At 31.0% G+C, this 23,480-nt stretch overlaps 1 protein-coding gene across 1 annotated transcript in view; it reads left to right on the top strand.

The window, feature by feature from the left end:
- Window positions 1–23,209, top strand: part of LOC111689526 — an 84,836-nt gene extending 61,627 nt beyond the window's left edge. The window contains exon 4 of the mRNA XM_046956734.1: window positions 22,588–23,209. Within this exon, the coding sequence (XP_046812690.1) occupies window positions 22,588–23,067 (480 nt within the window). The 3' untranslated portion in view covers window positions 23,068–23,209. The remainder of the gene's footprint in view (window positions 1–22,587) is intronic.
- The last annotated feature ends 271 nt before the right edge of the window (window positions 23,210–23,480 follow it).

Here is a 23,480-nt window from a genome sequence, read left to right as displayed (position 1 = left end):
AAATTTCACCTTTGACCTTTAAAGTTTATGGGTTAATGGCGTCCAAATTACATGAAACTCTTGATTTTTATTTATAAATATGTGGACTAATAAAGTTACAAAAGGGTTCCATTTACAATACACAACAATATAATAAAAAGGCTAATTTTGCAAAATATTACATAAAAATGCGTTTTTTTCTCGAAATCCGCTTAATTCAAATTGCAGGTACAAGCAAACTATAAGAGGTATTGACCAATTTTTTTACTTTTTTATTCCCTAATCTGATGTCTATAAATCCCTATGAGTTCTCCCAAAAATATTGAAATTTGTTTAACAAAGTATCAAAAAAACTAAAATTTGAATTTTGAAACGATCGTTAAAAATATCAAAATTTTTCGACCATGGCTGAGAAGAGGTTTACGTTATTCTATAAGGATAAAAACTCATATTCAATTAATTACAGATGTATATTAAGTAATACAATTTTTTATTAGAATATTTTCAAAAATTTGTTTATTTTTTTATCACATTTCGAATTCAAGTGCTCTGAAACACGATAATGGCCTGGGGAATTTTTAATAACTTTAACATTTTTCAACCAATTTTTGTTGGGAAGGAATGTGTTAACTGTAAACTTTAAAAAATTAAAATCTCCGTAACTTTAAGTCCATCAAACATATATGAATATTTTAATTTTAATGATTGCAAAATTAACGCAAGAATAATAAACTAAAGATTACACCTTTCTGTGCACCGATTTTAAACATTTTCAATAGGATTCGTCCCTGGGGCAATAGCATATCATATTTCATTGAATTATCTTCAAAATTGCGACTCAGAAAATGATTCTGATCCGATTGGTATACTTTAAGGTGGGTATAGGACCAGTATTATTGTGCGTTACAAACATCTGTTCATATAACTTTTTTTACGTTATATTTCATTGCTATATACTAGGGGTCGGTAAACTATGGCTCGCGAGCCAAATACAGCTCTTTGGATGTGGAATTGTGGCTCTTTAGTTTCATACACATATTTTATAAAAACAAAATAGTTATATTTATACACCTTTCTGTGCACCGATTTTAAGCATTTGCAATAGGATTCGTCCCTGGGGCAATAGCATATCATATTTCATTGAATTATCTTCAAAATTGCGACTCAGAAAATGATTCTGATCCGATTGGTATACTTTAAGGTGGGTATAGGACCAGTATTATTGTGCGTTACAAACATCTGTTCATATAACTTTTTTTACGTTATATTTCATTGCTATATACTAGGGGTCGGTAAACTATGGCTCGCGAGCCAAGTACAGCTCTTTGGATGTGGAATTGTGGCTCTTTAGTTTCATACACATATTTTATAAAAACAAAATATTTATATATTTTAAAATTAAGTTATAAAAACTTTCAAAACAATATATGTACATAAATTTGTAACTTTGCTTAATCGTTCTGTACATGAGCAAAACAAAAAACAAATACTTTTTGAGAGTGAAAGAAAGAAAGCAACACCATTAGCTTCATTTTCTTGCTTTAATTTGCCCTTACAATCGTACATTTCATTTGAGAATAATTCCTTATTGAGCCAATTAGAATTGGATCTCTAGACATGCAGTTGCTTATTTTAAAAGTAAAACTTTGTATTGTGGAAAATTGCCAAATTTAAAAGAAAGTTAGAATGAAAATTTAGAGTACTTTCAATCTTTTTTTAAAGAATTTTGTGGTATTTTTGATGATGTTATTGAAGAAATTGGCGAAAACAATTGTGATATATTAATAGCAGTAGACTTTAACATAGATTGGTCTAAAGATGGAGTATATAAAAGCAGAATTGAGAATATATTGAACGATAATTACCTAAAACAAATAGTTGAAGAATATACTCGAATAACGAAAAGATCAAATACAATAATTGACTATATTATAACAAATATGAATACAATTGATGTTAAAAATAATGTGAAAAATAAAATTTCGGATCATGAATCTATAGATATAGTTATTAGTTGTAATCATGTGAAACATGAAGATAACCAATATAAAGAAATAACAAGTTTTAAATATAATAAACATACTTTTAATAACGATGTTAAAAACTTAGTTAAAAAGCAAGTAATTTTCCCATAAAGCAAAACAAAATGAACAACAACAACGCTAAAAGAAATAAAAAACAAAATACGCAAGGCATCAAAACCAACAGACATCTAACTAAACATACATAACGAAAAACACAGAAAAACAAAAACAAAATAAACAGCGCAATAAAACCAACCTACATCCAAATATACGAAGAGAATTCACAAAACCAAAACACACAGCTGAATAAAACCATATACCACATACATCTATACACACGTGTACATCGTTTTCTAATATTCAGTGTTGTTGTTGCTTATTTAACAAAGCATGAGAAAAATATGACATTTTTTGATAAAATTTTCAGAGGTTGTGTCGGATTTTTGCTCATATCTCCTCCAAAACTGATTTCAACAGACAGGCAGACGGACATGGCTTAATCCACTCCGCTATCTATAAGGATCCAGAATATATATACTTTATAGGGTCGGAAAATTATATTATAGAAATTACAAACGGAATGACAAACTTATATACCCTTCTCATGAAAGTGAAGGGTATAAAAAAGATCAATCTGTTATAAAAACTGTGATATTTAATAATATAGAATATAAGGAAAATTACCAAATAGCCAATAGATTCAATAACTATTTTAAAAAAAGTGTAGAAATAATAAAAAACAGTATAGATAATGTGCAATATATAAACCGAGTAACTGTGATAAACTTTAGATTTAAATTCCGTGCAATAAATAAACAGGAATTAAACAAGTAATATTTCTATATTCTTATATCTTATATCTCTTATATACCCTTCACCAAGTATGTTTTAAAAACAGTTTTTATTTATTTTGTATCTCTGCACACATGTCACACATAACATACACACAAGCAAATATAAACTGTAGCAGAAAGAAATATTAACCGTTGCACAGTGGTATAGGAAAAAAAAAGAGGGAAATAATTCGGTAACTTCTAAACGGTTAATCCGATTTTAATGAAATTTGGTATGCACAAAGAGGAGGTGTTGTCGAGTTTAGGTTTTGAATTTGGACCTTATAGGCCAACCAGGGGCCCGGCGGGGGGTCCTCAAATTAGGACACCTTGGCTATGTTAAATTTTTAAAACGATCCTATTTCTTCATTTGAGTTCCGATTAAAAAAAATTTCGTATATAGAATCTCCTCATCGAGCACTATAAAAAATGTAAATTATCTCTTATAGTTTAGGAGATATTCGCATTTGAAAATTAAAATTTTAAAATTTTTACCGTTCTTACTTTAGTATTTTGATAATAGCGGGTCCAAATATTCCCGATTTTCGCCATTTCTTTTTTTATTCGCTTAACAACAAGTTTATATATCAAGCAAAATCATGACTGAATCCAAAGTTATAGGCATTTTAATTTAAAAAATTAAAAAAGGCGATTTTTTGCCATTTTTTTGGGAAAAAAGTATCTTTTTCTTTTTAAGTTATCTAAAAAGTTTCTAAGAAGATGTATATAGAATTTATACTTTTTGAAAAGCTGACTTTACATAAAATACGATAAATGAAACAAAACCTAAAAATTTTTGATACCGAGGGGACCAGGTCCATCCAAAAAACCCTATTTTTTATAGAAAATTCAATTTTGAGCAAAAATTCTCAAATCGCATAGTCGATATCAAATTATAGTGACCTGTTTTATATGACCCAATATGTTCTTAATCATTTTGTAGCGGGTTTCGATAACCCCTCCCCTGGTATGGATATAATAGGCAAAAAACCAAAAAATCCCATTTTTGGGATTTTTTAAAACTTTTTTGGGAATTCCGGGATTTCTAATAAGAAAATTCGAACTTTTTATTTAATTTTAGATTTTGAGTAAAAAAATCTACCTAACTGTAAAATTTCATCAAAAAATATTCCTAAATAAAATTATTGCAATTTGAAAAATTTGTATCTTCGCAAAAACTGAATAAAAAACATTTTTTAATTTTTTTAAAAAAAGTATTCCGCGAATTTTTTAATTTTCAAAAATTATATACAGTTTTGAAAAATAGACAAAATTACCTTTCCATTGATATATAACATACCTACCTAATGTTTTTTAAGTGACAAATTAATTAGGGAAAACTCAACATCTTTTAGAAAATTTACCTAGCACTATTATTTTCATCCATAACGTTAACTCTTAAATTTGTTACATATATTAAAAAATTTTCAGGTATTATTTTTTAAACTGTAATGATTTTTACCCCTATAGGTCACTTTAATAGGTAGCTTATTAAAGTGACCTATTGAGGAAAAATTCATTACATAAGGATACGTTAGACATATTAGGTAGAATATCATAACCCTTTAAAAAATAATTTAATTTAAGTACCTGTAATTAATATATAAGACAGGTTTATATCTGTTTGTAATTATTTGTAATTTTCTAACCATGGCGATCGTACTAAAAAAATGATTTGTGCTCCATTTTATTTGAACACTCTTCAGCTCCTTTTCAAGATAAAGTGAACTTCTTATTGAAATATATTGAAACTGCACATAAAAATAAAGTGGATAAAACTGATATATGTAAAATTGAAAATTTTATAAAATCAGTTGATATAAAACTGAAGAGTGTTCGGTATTCCATTGCTAAATTTCGATCGAAATTTTCTGATTGGCTGGATGAATGTGTAGAAGTTGCTATTTGCGTATCAACTGTTGGTGCTCCCTGTAAGCAGTATGAGGATTTGAGCTCAAAATCTAAGAGGAAAAGGTTATCAACTTCACTAGAAACCTTATCTAACGAAGAAGTTTCGGACACTTTTAAAGCAATGTTAAGAAAAGAAAAACAGCCTTTGGATGCCATAAAAATTGCAAATATTCTTCCAACCGCATCACCAAGACGACTGAAAAGAATTGTAAAGAGTATACCCACACCATCATCTGATACAACGTTCACTGAGGAAGAAGCTATTGCGCTTATGTTGCAGCTGGGATTAAGTCGTGATAACTACATAACGTTAAGAAAGGCGCTATCTGAAAAAGGATGGATGTTTTACCATCATATGACAAAATAAATGAAAAGAAGAAAAGCATTATACCACCTCCTATTGAAATAACTGATCGGAAGGCTGTTATTGGACTCGGCGCTCTACTCGAAAATACTGCTTTAAGGATTGCTTCTGACTTTTCTTCAGACCAACTAAAAAAAATAAATTCTTGTGATCTTCAACTCATTTGTAAGTGGGGATGTGATGGATTATCAGCACTCTCGGAATATAAACAAATCAACACAAGTGAATCATCTTCCGAGTATAAAAGTGTATTTATGGCATCGCTAGTTCCATTAAGAATTCGAAAGTATGCTGACAGCGATTCTCCATCAACCAGTTTCGATGATATTTGGAAGAATTCGACTCCAGGATCCAAAGCTTTTTGTAGGCCAATAAGCTTTGAGTATATAAGGAATCCAAAACAACAACGCAAGATTTGATAAATCGTATTGAAGCAGAAATTAAAAACTTGGACAGTTCTCGGGTATATCATTCAGTTCTCTAGTGTATCCTTTTGCTGTAATCCTTGTTTAAGAAAACCAAATATTTTGAATTGAATAAAAATTGTTAATTTATAAAATCTAAGGACAACTGGCATTATTTAATTAGAATTCGACCCCTGGATTAGCTGAGTCTCACTCTGGTAAAACTGTTATACATTACAATTTTGAATATCCCCCCTACATGCTCGCATACGATTTCTGGAACATTTTTTACATTTAGCATATGATTTAAAGTACAGAAGCATACCGGAAAATGCAAACAAAAGTGCAAATAACAATAAGGAGTTAATGGAAATGAGAGCCAGTGGGAAAAGAAGAATTCAAGAGGAATTTAAAAAGCGGATGGGATTAAATATTGATAAACCACTCACAGGATATGGAAGCACAAACGATGGTAATACCGCTAGACGTTTTTTTGAAACATTTTGAAACTACTTCCGAAATATCCGGAATTAATATGGATTTACTGCAAAAGGTCAGTATTATTCTAATGGCGATAAATAGCAAGCATAAAGTGAACGCAACAAAATTTGGAGAGTATTCTACAAAAGTTTCTAAATTACTTTTGGAATTATATCCCTGGAAAGAAATGACACCTACAGTTCACAAGATATTATGTCATGGAAAGGTCATCATAGAACATAATATTCTGACTTTAGGAGAGCTTACAGAAGAACCCCAAGAATCGAGGAATAGAGACTTTAAGCATATTTATCAGTTTAGCTCAAGGAACTGTTTTAGGCAGTCTCAAAATGAAAATATTTTTAATAATCTGATTCTATCTTCTGATCCTGTTTTATCTACTATAAGGAAACGTTGGATTTGCTACAAAACGTTAGCATTTGAAAATATTCATGAATTTAAAGATTACCTATTATTTTACAAAATTATATTAATTTATAAAAAAAAATAAATAAAGACTATTTTTATATAAAACTAGCTATACCCAGTGTGCTTCGCTACCCTCATCGTAATGGAATAAAATAAATATCATTATTGTAAATGTATATATATCTGCAATATCAAAAATTCCCCTTTTAGAGAACTCTTTAAGTTTGATTTTATGATTCTAGTCTCAATATTACAGAAAATTAGAAAAAACAGTTGAAGAACGAAAAAGTACTAGACAGTGCCTTTTTATATATTTTCATTAAATCATGATGACGCATGTTTAATTTTCAAGCAGAAACCAAAAAAATCACATAAAGATTTTTATACAATCAGGAAGCTACATGTCCAATTTAATGTTTTTAGGGTCAATATTATAGAAAATTCGAAAAGTATTAGTAAAAGAACAAAAAAGTACCAGAGTATGCTTTTTCAATTTTCGTTCAATTGGGATACTGCGTGTTTAATTTTATGTTTATATATTCAATATTTTAGAAAGCTCTAAAAGTACCAGTACCAGTGAAGTACGAAAAAGTACCAAAGGACCTATTTTATTTAATTTCATGTTCCTAAGTTCAATATTATAGAAAATTCAAAAAGTACCAGAAAATATTCCAGTTTAAATTTTCATCCACTCAAGTCCCTGATTGCTTTTATAGATTCTAATTAACTCCAGACTCCACATGCTTAATTTCATGTTTCTAGGATCAATATTATAAAAAACACAAAAAGTACCTTTTGAAGAACGAAAAAGTACCAAAAGGTGCCCTTTTATAGGTTCTTACTTAATCCAGGCTCTAAACGCTTAATTTCATGTTTCTAGGTTCAATACTATTGAAAATTCAAAATGTACCTTTTAAAGAACGGAAAAGTACCAAAAAGTCCCCTTTTATAGGTCCTCACTTAATCCGGGCTCTACATGCTTAATTTCACGCTTCTAGGTTCAATATTATACAAAAATCCAAAAAGTACCTTTTGAAGAACGAAAAGGTTTCAAAAAGTCCCCTTTTATATGTTCTCACTTAATCCAGGCTCTTCATACTTAATTTCATGTTTCTAGGTTCAATATTATAAAAAATTCAAAAAGTACCTTTTGATGAACGAAAAGTCCCCTTTTATTTATTATTTTATAGATTCTCATTCACTCCGGGCTCTACATGCTTAATTTCATGTTTCTAGGTTAAATTTTATAGAAAACTCAAAAAGTCTCCTTTTATAGATTCTCATTTACTCCTGGCTCTACATGCTTAATTTCATGTTTCTAGGTTTAATATTATACAAAAATTCAAAAAGTCCCTTTGGAGAACGAAAAAGTACCAAAAAGTCCCCTTTTATACATTCTCATTTACTCCGGGCTCTACATACTTAATTTCATGTTTCTAGGTTCAATATTATAAGAAATGCAAAAAGTTCCTTTTGAAGAACGAAAAAGTATCAAAAAGTCCCCATTTATAGATTCTCATTTACTCCGGGCTCTACATGCTTAATTTCATTTTTCTAGGTTAAATTTTATAGAAAACTCAAAAAGTACCTTTTATAGAACGAAAAAGTACCAAAAAGTCCGCTTTTATAGATTCTCATTTACTACGTGCTCTACATGCTTAATTTTATGTTTCTAGGTTCAATATTATAGAAAATTCAAAAAGTACCAGTCAAAGTACGAAAAAGTATCAAAAAGTCCCCTTTTATAGATTCATACTTACTCCGGGCTCTACATGTTAATTTCATGCTTCTAGGTTTAATTTTAAAGAAAACTCAAGAAAATACCTGTGTAGAATGAAAAAGTACCGAAAAGTCTCTTTATTATTAATTTCATGTTTCGATTTCAATATCAAAGAAAACTCAAAAACTACCAGATGGAGAATGAAAAAGTACCAAAAAATATCACTAGGTACCGGGTTTCCAAATAACACCTCATTAGCATATTTAGTGTTTCTAAATCTAAAAATTTTATCTAAATTGGATCATTGTGTTTGAATAAAATCAAATTTCCAGTTTTTACCCCTTTTGGTACTTTTGTTCTAGCCATTAACGAAATAAAAATTCTATTCCAAAATGTTGCAACATCGTAGTGGGAGTCCGTTATTACGTATTTATATGTATAAGTTAATAAACCAAAATCAATATTTTATGAAAAAAGTACGAAAAATAGGTACAATTTTCACCCCTTAAACATCCGAATAACCAAAAAGTACTAAATTTATATATTTTATTTTTTCGTCAAGTTATGAAGGAGTCAAAAATATTGTTTGAATGTTCACTGGTTTAAAAGATACATGGGGTGCAAAAAAGTACCAAAATACAGTTTTTACCCGTTTATTCCCTAAAGGGGCCGAAATTGAAAAAAGTACCAGACACCTGCCCGCTTATTTTTTAAATGAACGACGATAAGCTTTAAACTATTTTTGTATCTTTTCTAGTTTAGGAGATATGAGGTTACCGAATTTACCCTTTTTTACCCCCTAAACATTCGAATTTCCAAAAATCCGAATGTCTATTTGGTGGGAGACCAACCCCCTGTCCAAATTTCAGCTCTTTAGCTTTAACCGTTTAGGCTGTGCGATGATGAATCAGTCAATCAGTCAGTCAGTCAGTAACGTTAAAATTTTATATATATATAGATAAATACTTGTTAATTTTTTAGGGATAAAGTATAAAAGATTAATCTAAAAAGTGGCTGTAAAAATTCATAAAAATTTAGGTAGTAAAACATGCATAACAAATGTATGGATGAAAATAATAGTACTAGGTAAATTCTCTAAAAGATGTTGAGTTTTCTTTAATTAATTTGTCACTTAAAAACATTAGGTAGGCATGTTATATATCAATAGAAAGGTAATTTTGTCTATTTTGCAAAACTGTATATAATTTTTGAAAATTAAAAAAAAATTGGAAATAAATCTGGCATTTCTAAACGGCTGATCCGATCGGGATAAAATTTGGCGTGAGCGTAGCCAAAGTGTATTCGAGTTTATGTTTTGAAGCTGAACCCTGCAGATGCGGCTCAAAGTACCTACGACATGTAAAATTTTTAAACTCGTGCCATTTTTTTCACTCAAATACAAAGATTTTTATATTTTCTGAAAGCGCTCTACGAGATCTTGAAAAAAACATACTACTTATCTCTTATAATATCCGAGTTGTAAGCATTTAAAAATTTAGTGATACAAAATTTACTATACCTTGGTCCGCCTTTTTTTGAATACCGGGCGTAATTTTGGACAAAATGGAGTTTTTCTTGTTAGTTAAACAATAATATACAAATATACAATAATATACAAAAACTTCAGATCAATATCATTAACAGATCCAAAAATATACGTTTTTTTAATTTATAAATTCAAAAAATTTTAGATTTTTGCCGTTTTTTTTTGCCAAAAATGTGTCTTAACTCTTTTATTAATAAAATAAAATTTTCTTTAAGAACGTATAACAATTTTATAGTTTTCTAAAATATATCTTTACGCAGAACACTTTGGCGTAAAAAACTTGTCCTATTTTTTGAAAATGTTGCCACTGCGTCTTTCCGAATATGATCTATTTTTTATCAAAACTTCAACTTCAATATTTACCCCAAAAGTATTTTCCCAGCCCTGAAAGAAATGTGGACCCTATTGGCAAAAATGTAAAAAATCCCATTTTTGGGATTTTCATTCCTATTTTTGGGAATTGCGAGATGTCCTTTGACCTTTTCAATTTTTTTTGCATTTTATTGCTTGAAATGATAAATTTAACAAGCGTTGAAAATTTCATTGAGTTTTGTTCATAAATAAAGATTTTGTCATATATCAAAATTTTAATAGGGTAGCAGATAGCTACAACAATTTAGTCCATATTTATCCCTTAATATCTTTTTTTAGTTAGATATGGAAATTCTTGATTCTCGATTTCCAAGCCAATATCTCAATTACATTCAAAAATATGTTCATTTAAACCTGTATCCTTTAATTTCATATTTTTCATATTTTAATATTAAATATGACAGAACATATTTAAATCTATTTTCTATTTGTTTGCTTTTCCTTATAATGCTTAAATTTTCAGAAATTTATAAATATTTTTTACCTAAATTTTTTCGACAGATCATTTCGATCGTGGACAATTCGTAATTTTTTACTTTAGAATACCTGTATCGGAAATGACTAAATTGGTATATAAGTAAACTTCTCAAATTTTAAGTACCATATTTAATAAATCTACAATAAAGATTACATTAAAGTACGAAGAGTTGTGTTCCGTTTTATGGAGTGTATCTTCAAAAGGGCCAGAAAGAATTGAAGACATTTCAAATTATATAAAAACTACATATAGTAGAAAAGTAGACAAAACAGGCATATCAAAAATTGAAAAATTTTTTATGTAGAAAGTAAGTCTGTGGATAGAAATCAAAAGAAATTTCAATTAAAATTTTGTAGTTGGATGGAAACTACAACGGAAATCTCAACTTACAACACATCAACAGGAGCGCCTTGCAAGTCATATGGTCAAGATAAAAAAGAGGGTGACGCAAAAACTTTTTTCAATCACAAATGAGCAATTTGCTGATACATTTAACGAAATGCTGAAAAAGGAAAACCAACCTATGGATGCCGTACATATTGCAACTATTCTTCCTAATGCATCACCAAAATGACTTAAGCGAATTGTGGAAAGTATACCAACTCCAACATCACAATCAAATTTTACTGAAGAGGAAGCAATAGCGCTTATGTTGGAACTGGGTCTCAGTCGAAATAAGTACCAAATATTAAGGAAAGCTCTCCATGAAAAAGGACACAATATATTACCATCATACAAGGCGATCCAGGAAAAAAAGAAGCTATCCTACCATCACCTATTGATATTAATGATGTGGAAGCTTGTATTGATATATCATCTCGAAAACACAGCATCAAGAATTGTGTCAGACTTTTAAGAAGACCAACTAAGGAAAATTCATAACTGTGATGTTGTCTTAATGTGTAAGTGGGGATGTGACGGTTTATCAGCACTTCCAGAATACAAACAAGCTTGTGGAAGTCGGACATTAGCAGACTACAAACGTGTATTTATGTCATCATTAGTGCCATTACGAATTCGTTCATATTCCCTTAATCCATCATCGTCAAGCATCGGAAATTCATTTGAAGATATATGGATCAATACAACTCCGGGTTCAAAAAATTTTTGTAGACCCATTGGATTAGAATATATAAAGGAGTCAAAGAAAACAACAAAAGATTTAGTGGAATATTTAAAAGATGAAATAAATGCACTGGAGCCCATTTGCATAAAAATAAAGGAATTCTCTATTAACGCATCATATCAGCTAAGCTTAACAATGATTTATGGAAAGGTCAGCAATGCCATAACAGAAACTTCTTCCTTCAGGAGATGCTCAATATGTAATGAGAAAAAGTCGCAATTCTCAAATATAAACAAAAGCAGAAGTATTAATGAAGAAGTCCTGTCTTTCGGAATTTCACCACTTCATGCCAGAATACGATTTTTGGATTACTTTTTACACATAGCATACGACCTCAAATATAGAAGTGTGCCAGAGAATCTTACTAAATCAACAAAAAATAATGAAGAATTGTAAGAACTGAGAGCTGCGGAAAAAAGCAGAATCCAAGAAGAATTTAAAGTTCAGATGGGATTAAACATCGACAAACCACTTCCAAGTTGCGGTAGTACAAATGACGGTAATACGGCGAGAAGGTTTTCTCGTGATTTTGAAATTACTTCAAAAATAACTGGAATCGACAAGGAGTTGCTTCGAAGAGTTAACACTATTTTAATGGCACTGAATAGTAAACATAAAATTAATGGAAATCGATTTGGGGAATATACATCTGAAATTTCTAAATTACTTGTATCTCTGTATTCATGGAGGGAACTAATACCAACAGTACACAAAGTATTGTGTCATGGTCAAATAATAATTGAATTGAATATTCTTCCACTTGAAGATTTAACAGAAGAAGCACAGGAAGCGAGGAATCGAGATTTTAAGCAGCTCAAGAAAATGCTCCAGGCAATCACAGAATGAAGATATTTTTAATAATTTACTTCTATCTTCTGATCCTGTTCTTTCAACTATGCGAAAAAGATGGATTTGTTATGAAACTCTATCATCTCAAAACGAGGAAGATTTAAAGGACTTATATTACCTTCTGGATATGTATACCGATATGACAGATTATTTTATAGAAAATAAGTAGTGTTAGGAATTAACTATATAAGTAGGTTGTAAGAATTAATTGTATTATGTTTAAGATAAACAGTTCAAATAAAATAAGCTATTATACTAACTGATGATATTGTATTAAATTGTGTTTTATATTTCGGTGGGCGGGAAAGGTGGTTTGAGTGGGGTGATTTAGGTGTTGTTGTGCGTGGCTCATAATAAAATTATATTTTTTTATTGTATATACAATGTTATAGTCTTTAATAAAATAATTAACTAAATAATTTTTAAAAATTGTCCAAATATTTTATTCAACACCAAATGTATGTTCTGTCATACTTAATACTAAAATATGAAAAAGATGAAATTAAAGGACACAGGTTTAAATGAACATATTTTTGAATGTAATTGAGATATTGGCTTGAAATTTTTTGTAAAGGGTTGAGAATTTCCATATCTAACTAAAAAAAGATATTAAGCGATAAATATGGACTAAATTGTTGTAGCTATCTGCGACCCTATTAAAATTTTGATATAAATCATAGTTTTAGAAATTTAACAAATATGTAATATATGACAAAATCTTTATTTATGAACAAAACTCAATGAAATCTTCAACGCTTGTTAAATTTGTCATTTCAAGTAAGAAAATGAAAAGGTCAAAGGGCATCCCGCAATTCCCAAAAATAGGAATGAAAATCCCAAAAGTTGGATTTTTTACGTTTTTGCCCATAGGATCCACATTTCTTTCAGGGCTGAGAAAATACTTTTGGAGTAAATAGAAAACATATTGAGGTTTCCAAAACTGCTTTTAGTTTTCTGATCCCAGCTTTGGGATTTTAGAACATGTCGCCCAAAGTTGAAGTTTTGATAAAAAAATAGGTCATATTCGGAAGGACGCAGTGGCAACATTTTCAAAAAAAGGATAAGTTTTTTACGCCAAAGCGCAAAAAACTTATTATTTTATTAATAAAAGAGTTAAGACACATTTTTTGCAAAAAAAACGGCAAAAATCTAAAATTGTTTGAATTTTTAAAATAAAAAACATATATTTTTGGATCTGTAAATGATATTGATCTGAAGTATATTATTGGAAATTTTGTTGTCTAACTAACAAGAAAAACTCGGATATTATAAGAGATAAGTAGTATGTCCAAGCATTTTCTCGTCGAGCGCTTTCAGAAGATATAAAAATCTTGGTATTTCGATGAAAAACAAAAAATGGCACGAGTTTAAAAATTTTACATGTCGTAGGTACTCCACTTTGAGCCGCTATAGCGCCTTCCCTAGGGCATCTGCGGGGTTCATATTCAAAACTTAAACTTGGGTACGCTCACGCCAAATTTTATACCGATCGGATCAGCCGTTTAGAAATGCCAGATTTATTTCCAAAAATTTTTGAAACTGCCCCACTGTGCAATGTGTAAAAAATGCCCATATTTTTCGGAGTTATTTTAAATTTTGATTCATAACATTTCTTGATGTGAACTGATTTTGCTCATTCTCATTACCAAAATGCTTACCAATAGCGAATATTTTCGTTGAATTTGGCTGACATGAACGTGTTTTAGGTCGATCATCGGTAAATTTGGGAAAGAGATTTTTTAAATAATAGTTAGTTTTGATGAGTTTCATTGCGATACAAATGGTTACAAGTCAAGGTCAAATAAGACCCGATCATTACGAAAATCTGCAGTCATTTATTCTTATAGAAAACTTATTTGTGCAAATTTTTGTCGTAATTATGGCATACAAATTTAAAATCGGGACGTACAGTTGTATGGGGGCTAGGTGAAATAATGGACCGATTCAGCACAAACGTATAATACCCTCCCCTCTATAGTGGTGTAGGGTATAAAAACCTTAAAAAGACTTAATATTATATATTTTTTTCTTTTATGAAAATTTTTTTCTTAAAACATTTATTTAAATAATTTTCTATTTCTATTATAAATTTTATTTTACATTTGTTTGTTGTTTTAACTCTTTTAAAACAATTGTCAAATAGCGGCTAACGCTTACTGAACCTTTACGTGCAAATGAAATGCACAGAAGTTTCTTTCAATTTAGTTCCGCGGTGGCCAGAAATAGAATGTTTAAAACGCATATGTTGTAGTGCAAAATATAAAAGAGAACATAAATGAAAATATGTGTGCTTTGCACTGAAAAAAAAATTATGTTTGTACATATTTCAGTTATTCATATTATTAGTATTATAAATTAATAACGGAAGGAATGTATGTATTGTTGTATGTATCTGTTGATGAAAGTATGTATTGACGCACATTTTGATGTAAAAATGTGTTGATGATGATATTAGGTATTGATATATGTATATAGTTTGTGTATGTATTAAATGTATCTACTTAATAGGTACTCACATGATTAACAGTCGTTCGTTTAATCATTACAATTTAAGCGATTAATTGCTTGAACAAATAAAAATAAATAATTATACATATGTATGTCTAATAGATCTTTCTATAAAAAGTATTCATACATTAATTAATAATGGCTTTTGAAAATATTCTCTGTGTATCATTTCATAAAGAGAGCAACTAAATTAAATTGTTTTTGGTTTGTGTATAGTTTGTTTTGTTGCTGAGAATATTTGTATTGCGTGTGTGTAAGTGAGAATAACACATTGCCCGCAAGATCATGTATGCCGCCAATGATTTAGTTGTTACAATGGCGAAACTAATAAGGTAAAGTCATTTCAATAGCTGATTGTTTTTTTTTAAATTTAAAATTTAACCCGAAGCTGTCAAAACTCCATAAAAAAAAATTCTCTCTCAAACCTGACGCTGTCAAACTACATATATAAAAAATGTCATGAATTCGCCGCAAAGTGAAATGACTTCACCAAGGCGAATTCAGATAAGGTGGTGGCAGTTATGCAACAACAACATTTTACATGTATTTTGTTTTTGCATTTGGTTTACGTAGATGTCAAAAACCATATTATATTAAAAAATAAAGATAAAGATATAAAATTTGTGAGGAAAATATATTCTGAATTGAATAATTTGCTTAATTTGCAAAATTTAAGTGAGTGCCTGATGTTAAGTAAAACTTAATTCTTTTGTGAAAAATAAGCATAAAAAAGTACATATTCATGAAAATATTATATTACGAATGAATGAATATATGTTGCGAATGGATAATTCTACTCCGGCGGAGTAATTTTCAATATTGGGCCATAATGTAGCTGCCGCTACCTCTATGGGTTTTGTTATAGAAAGCGTTCCGGAACAGGCTTTTTTAGTTAATCTTTTTATCCACATAGTGTATATATAAAACAATATTGTTTAATTTGTTAACATATAATAGATTTCAAAATTAAGCCATAACGTAGAAGTCAGCTGCCGCCAGCCGGGAAAATACTTCATATGCGGTTCTTAATATTAAGATTTAAGAGATAAGAGAGATAAGAGATTTTGTTTAGTTAATCATATCTCCACAATTTTAATATAACATATGAAACAATATTGTGTAATATGTTAACATTTAGGCTGTGTGCCAAACGGTAGCAAAGTTCTATGGTAAAATAAAATTTTCTTATGGTGGAAAATGTTATCACTTTTGCTGTGCCAAACGAAATATTTTTTTATTACATAAAGAAAATCTACATTTATTTTAATAAAGGAAACTCTTTTGTTGGTTTTTTATTATTAAATGTATTATAAACCAAAGTTAAAAAATATTTTATCTTTTGAATTTTCAAATTTTTCTTTTCATTTGTCAAAAATTTATGTAGCTCTATGAGCTAGTAAAATTTTATTCACCTCATATCTATCAAAAATTTACATTTTCAAGTAAATTTTTACCGATTGGCACACACTCTTAATAGAAAAAATATTTTTCTTAAATAACATATATGTATACATATCAATTATGCCATTATTTAAATAAAATGATACTTGTTTACGATATGCTTGTTGTTTTCAGATTTTTACATAAAAAAATTATCAGCAAGTTCTGTGCGAATTTAATACACATTATGAGCAGTGGTGCCAGGTAATTTTGAAGGAAAATCGTAAAATTTGTCAAAGAATATAGGCATTTATCTGCATTTTTATTTTAAAATTCAGAAAATTATCGGTGATTAAAGGTAGGAAAGTATAGTTGGACATGGCCTACCATATGAGTATGTTAAAAATGTGTATAAACATAATTACTCAAACGTCCTTTCCAGGGGGTATGATAGTATGGAGGCTAGGTGTAATAATATACCAATTTCAACCATTTTCATTAGGCTTCTAAATTTTATCAAAATATCTTGAAAATTATGACCTGTACATTGCTCACAAGGTTTACATGGCTTGCTGTTTATGGTTTAATTAACTCAGAAATTGGTTCTGAGTTGGGTCCAGTGTATGGTTTTCTAGGAAGCTCATCTGTTATTAAAGCAGTTATCTTGGTTGTCAACTTGTTCCTGTCGTCAGCCAATGAATTTGACGGAAAATCAGCAGTGGGGTCTGCGAGGATGGGTCCAGTGTATGGTTTTCTGGGAAGCTCATCTGTTATTAAAGCAGTTTTCTTGGGTGTCCACTTGTTTTTGTCGTTGTAAGAGTTAATTTCAAAAATGGCAAAATCATGACCATATTTCATAGTCGTTTTTATTTTGTATTTTTGGACAAACGACTTCAAAATTTTTGAAATAGTGGATGATCGATTCACAATGGATATAGTGCTGATCAAGGTGTTGACATGTTCTACAGTGGGAATAAAAACCAAGTTACAGTTGAAGAACTGTGTGTTTAGATCAATACTTCTTTGGTCTACTCGTCGTGGCGGCTGTGGGTCGGCTTGTCTTGATGGTTGTGGGTCGGATGTTTCGATTCCTTTTAATTGTTCTGCGTCATGTAGCAACGTAGCGTGTTATGGCTGTGTCGACAGATATGGCATCCGTACTCACTTTTGCACGCTTGAGTTGTGTGTGAAAATATTGTTTGAACAAGACAGTTCAAACAATATTTTTTAACTACCATGAGTTCATATCGCTCTGTTGTGGTATAACTTAAAAACTTCCTGCACGTACGGATAGGATGATCTTTCATGCAAATGCCGCATGAAAATTGCCAGTAGTCGGGTCTGTCTGTTTTTTTCGGATGCCATACATGTAAATAAAAGTTAGAACAATATTAATGTATGTAAATAACAAATACATTAATATACTAATTTGCAAATATAACCACAAGTTTTGTAATTGGCCTGGTGATGACTCCATTTTTTGTCTTGATGTCGACAACTCCACAGTTCTGGTCAGGTACAAGGTAGGTTTTGATGATTCGGCCCATTTGCCATTCGTTGGGCGGCAAGTTGTTGTTTTTGATGACAACCAGATGTGTCTTCCATTTGTAGATAGCGGAGTCGATTAAGCCATGTCCGTCTGTCTGTCTGTTGAAATCAGTTTTTAGAGGACCCCAGATATCGGCGAGATCCGAATCTTTAATAATTCTGTTAGACATGCTTTCGAGAAGATCGCTATTTAAAATCAGCAAAATCGGTCGGCAAATAATCTCCGTTATCCGAGACAAAGTCTGAAAATTTTATCAAAATAAGCAACAACACTGTAATAAGAAAAAGATGTACACGTGTGTGTAGATGTATGTACAGCTAAATAAAACCAGCTATGTGTTTTTGTTTGTGAATTCTCTTCGTATACTTGGATGTAGGTTGGTTTTATTGCGTTGTTTATTTTGTTTTTGTTTTTCTGTGTTTTTCGTTATGTATGTTTAGATGTCTGTTGGTTTTGATGCCTTGCGTATTTTGTTTTTTATTTCGTTTAGCTTTGTTGTTGTTCATTTTGTTTTGCTTTTGGTGTAATAATAATGTAGTCGGGAAAAAACTTATAAAACTTATATGTTTAAAATACACTATGGTGAAGGGTATATAAGATTCGGCACAACCGAATATAGCCTCTTACTTGTTGAGTTTCAAATGCTTGTTCTCATCTGGAAAATGATTTTGTTGAGTCCATATGATGAGTCGATTTTTGATGAATTATATTTCTTCACGTATAATTTCTGCTGAAGATATGCGAAGATGTGTTCTGTTAGTTCTCCAGAATCGCATGACATACGTGAGAACTCGATAAGCACGTGATAGATCTGAAAAGCGATTTTACAGTTTTAGCTTCTAAATTGGTATCACCTGTTTGTGTTGTTATCGGCCATTGATTTTTAGGTAATTTTAACCAGGAGGGTCCGAACCACCATAGGTTGTGGTTTTCTAGTGCTTGGGGAGTACATCCTCTGCTGGCTACATCTGCTGGATTATCTTTTGAGTCGATATGTTGCCAATTTTGATTTCCAACCTTGAGACACGATTTCCTACAAAAGAGTACCACGAGCAGGGGGTTTTCTTTAACCAGGACAGCACGATTGTTGAGTCGGTCCAATAATATGTCTTGGTATTTTAAATTTGGAGATTTGGTATAAGTTCACATGCAAGATTTGCCAATAAGACGGATCCACACAGTTCTAAGCGGGGTACCGATATTTGCTTAATGGGAGCTACACGGGTCTTTGAAGCCAAAAGAAACGTGAATACTGAGTTTTCCGATTGTAATAGGCCTTTTCTGAAGCATCACTCAAACCGTGAATTTCCACATTGCAATTCCGACTATATTGGATCCAACGATGAATTTTCAATGTATTTATTGTGGTGCTGTTTTTATGATTTTTTGCCACTTTAGACAAGTCAAGGGTTTTATTATGTCATCCCAATAGACTTTGTCTAACCAAATCTGTTAGAAAACTACTCTAAGTTTCGTTGTCAGCCTTTCAGGTTTTATTACTGCGTGATGAGGCAGGTAATAATTTGGGTTCGAGTTGATTTCCAGGGGAGAGACTTTTCTCATATGTCCTAACTCGAGATACTCAACAATTACTTGGTCGTATTGTTTTTTGAGTTCGGGTTTCTGTTTAAGCATGTACTCCATTCTTAAGAACTATCGCTATGTTTCGCGAAGATTCGATTTCTTCGCTATTTTTAAAGTAACTATATACCTACCTGTGTCATTTCTTCGTGTCGTCGACTTAAAGTTGTTTTCGCAAAATGTGTCCTCATCTGACCTCAAAACATGTTTTGGGGACTCCTTCACCTCCCAAAAGCGTGTGAGGATTCGGTCAAGGGACGTAGTGTTGAGTAGTGACACGGTTGTTCTAGGTTGTGTCGTTGTTAATATTGGTCCCCACACAATCCAGCCAAATACAGTTTTTTGTGCTAAAAGGGATCCAATAGACCGCATCGGAGTGTCCATGCAATATATTAAGGATCCCAAGTCGAGGCCTATAAGCAAGTCGATGGGTCTGCTTTAATTGAATTGAGGATCTGCAAGTTCTAACTTAGCAGTGTCATTGAAATGTTGCATGTCTAAGGTGGTAGACTAGATGGAAGTGTCTTCAGGGCTGGTGCCCATACTTCTAATTTAAACTGTGAGTCCACCTTAGAGCAAAGATTGAATAAACAAGCTTTGGTTGAGGTCTTTAAATTGTTTGACTTAAGCCTGTTACGTGAACTAAATTTCGTTTCGTGGGTAAATTTAGTCTATTTTTTAAATTTTTTGACATAAAAGTTGGTTGTGAGCCAGGGTCGATGATTGCTCTGGCCTGATATCTTTCGCCTCTAGTTTCGATCTGTACTATTGCAGTAAATAACAAGGTCTCTCTTTCGTTGGGAGATTGATTACAATATTTGCTCTCTTGTAGGGTCAAGAAAGTGATATTTGGGATTGAAACGTTTGATTCTGACGTGGACGTTATGTTGGGGTCGAGTCACAATTTCGAACTGAGGTCTGGGTTTCTGATCCCTTATGTAAAAAAGTATTGTGTCAGTCCTTGACACTGTGTTCAATAGAGAGGCAGTTGTAACATGAATTTGTGAGTCTTACAATTTGAATTCTGTCATTATTTTTTTTTTTTTTCTAAGAACTTAGGGTAAAACCACAAATGGTGAGATTACTTACAATGTTGATATTTAAAGTGTTTAACGATTTTCTAGTTTTCGGCCCGGTTTCATTTTGGGTCGTGTTTATTTGAAAAGTGTGAACTCGTTTTGGCTTAGAGGACGATTTCGAATTATCTTTCCTATGCTGGTCGGACTTTGTATTTGATTGTGTGATGGCTGCTATAGATTCTAGAGTCAATTCAACACATAAAATGTGTTGAATTGTTCTCAAGTCGGAACTTTTGTAATTTCTTGAAGAGAATTTTCGAATTCTTTTAGAATGGTCCGAGGGAGCTTTGTTGAGCAAAGGTATACCAGAAAATGGTCCCATGTGCTGGTTTCTACACCTAAAACATTTAATGCTTGAATACAATTACATATTAACTGTTCGTTGTAGTTTTTGAATTTATGAGCCTGAGTCTTCGGCAACGTTCGGAAGGTAATAAAATTTTAATTGTTCGTTGACTTAGATCCGATTGTTTTCATATCGAGCTACAAAATTTTTCCAGGCTATGTCGAAACCTTTGTTGGTCAATGGGGCATTTGAAATTATTTTCCTAGCATCTCCTCCAGTCTTTTGTATCAGATGAAAAAGTTTCTTAATTTTGCTAAGTCTAGAATTGTTTATGTATAACGCGAAAAGTAATATGTGAAAAGGTCGCGAAAAGTAGGCCATGTCACAAAATCTCCATAAAATGTGTCGGTGTCACAAGGTGGTAGCCGCACAAAAAAAATGTCATTATTTTTTATAGATTGATTTCCAACAGCAGAAATCCGTTCTTGTTTGCTTGGGTTTGATGTTACTTGAATTTCTGCGTTAATTGACCCTAAGCATGATTTGTAAGCAGAAAGGCCTTTTTTGTAACGTTCACGAAACTTAATTTTATCGATTGATTTTTCTTTTGAATCTTCCTTTGTTTCCCTACACTCTTCGTACGCCCTTTTGACTTGTGACCATAGAGAATCAAGTTGTTTTTTTGACGCGTTTTGGGTATACTCTATTTCAAAATCCAAAAGGTCATTTGTACAATTTACAAATTTATCGAGTGCAATTGTTTATTTTGTTTAAAATTCAAACCGATGAAAATAAGGATCAAAATTGGGTCAAAAAAAGTCCCTGCTAGCGATTTTACAACAAGAGTAGTCAAAACTAATAATTCATTTCAAATTTAATTACTAATTGTAGGGTATTTTGTTTCCCAGTAATTTATCAAAAGATGTATGGCTGGTAACCTTGTTTGTTTTTCTACTTCTTATTTACAGCGACAAACAAATCTAATTAATTTAATTAATTGTATTTGATTTTTTGTACTTACTCGTTGTTGTTGGGTCTTCTTTATTTGAGTCGCTGTATTTCAATTTGGGTCTTTGATATCGGCATAAGTGACTCATGGATTATGTTACACAAGACAAAATCTCTCTGTCAAATACTATGTGGATCGGTCCATTATTGAACTTATGACTCCCCTTAAAGAGTAATCCCGTTACTGTATTACAAATACGAGTATAGCTTTGAAAAGTTTTATACAACACTCTGTTGGCTTAAAATTTGAAAACATAAATAATTTTTAAAAGGACCATCTGCCAATTTTCAGAACCGGTCCATAATTGACCCTAACCCTATTACATTAACGCTAACTGTCTTAAACATATGAGTACAGCGAAGAAATTCGACATAACTAATAATCAAGCCAAAATCGCTCCACCAAGTGTTATGAAAATCGTTTTATAATTGATACTGATGTCTTTATTAATTTGGAATTGTAAAAGTTAAATTTTTCTAGCACAAAATCTGATGGTGAGAATAGAAGATTCGGCATGGCCGAATATAACACTTGTTGTTTCACGTTATCCTAGCTTAATTTTTGCCATGACATAATTTTACAATCTAAAGAACAATTCTAGAGAGATGTATCCTACCGTACATAAACCTTACCTTTACATGTCAAATTAGTAATTCTGAATTTTTATTTTTTTATTCTAGGGATTTTCTGATGTTGATGAAGCGCAACAAAATGAAGATGTTATTATCTCCTCATGTTTATGCAATTTATCGGATGGTCTTACAACTTGTGTTCATGAATCGACGTCTAATCAGGGTCATAATATTAATAGGACCAGCCCATCAAACACTGTTAAATTAGATTTGAGTGACATTTCCGCACAATCTGTTCAAACGAAGCCAAATGTCATTGTTGAGCAAGTTATTCAACCAGTTTTAAATTTCTCAGCAATAGAAATTTCATCGCATTGTCTGCCAACGTCTACACTAAACACCACAACTACAAGAATGTGTATGATTGGATCACAAAATGGTAACTATCCAAATGGAGCTGTAAACGAAAACTTTCGTCCCTATATAGATGGAATCGATGAAGCTTTCCAGTATCTGCGTAGCATTGATAATACAAGAAATGAAGATATTTTAGATAATTTACTTGATATCACTGTTAGTGATTATTAACGAAGTGCTATTATAATCGGATGTGCTGAATGGTATTCATTAGAGTGGCGATGAAATATACATATTTATAAGGAATATTTTATTAATTTTATTGGATAAAATTTTATTTTAATTTAGTAAATAAAGAATAATAAACATTTAATGCCAATGTTCTTATATTTGCTATATTACCTTTTTTTCTAATTCTATATAATACCATTATGACCAATAACATATACATTGTATATTGTATTATTGTATATTATACAACCGTGAGTTACATTTATCAAGTTTAAGCTTTTTGTTATAGGAGCTATAATTTTTAGCCCGTTTGATCAGAGATTGCAAATAATTGTTATTGATAAATTTTCTAGAGAAGAAAATAATGCAATGATTTCTATTTTTAAATTTTTATTAAAAAACTAAACAAACAA

Source organism: Lucilia cuprina, chromosome X (genome assembly GCF_022045245.1).
Source record: "Lucilia cuprina isolate Lc7/37 chromosome X, ASM2204524v1, whole genome shotgun sequence".
NCBI classification, from domain to species: Eukaryota; Metazoa; Arthropoda; class Insecta; order Diptera; family Calliphoridae; genus Lucilia; species Lucilia cuprina.
The sequence above is the reverse complement of the archived record's forward strand: the minus strand, read 5'-3'. Positions and strand labels throughout refer to the sequence as shown.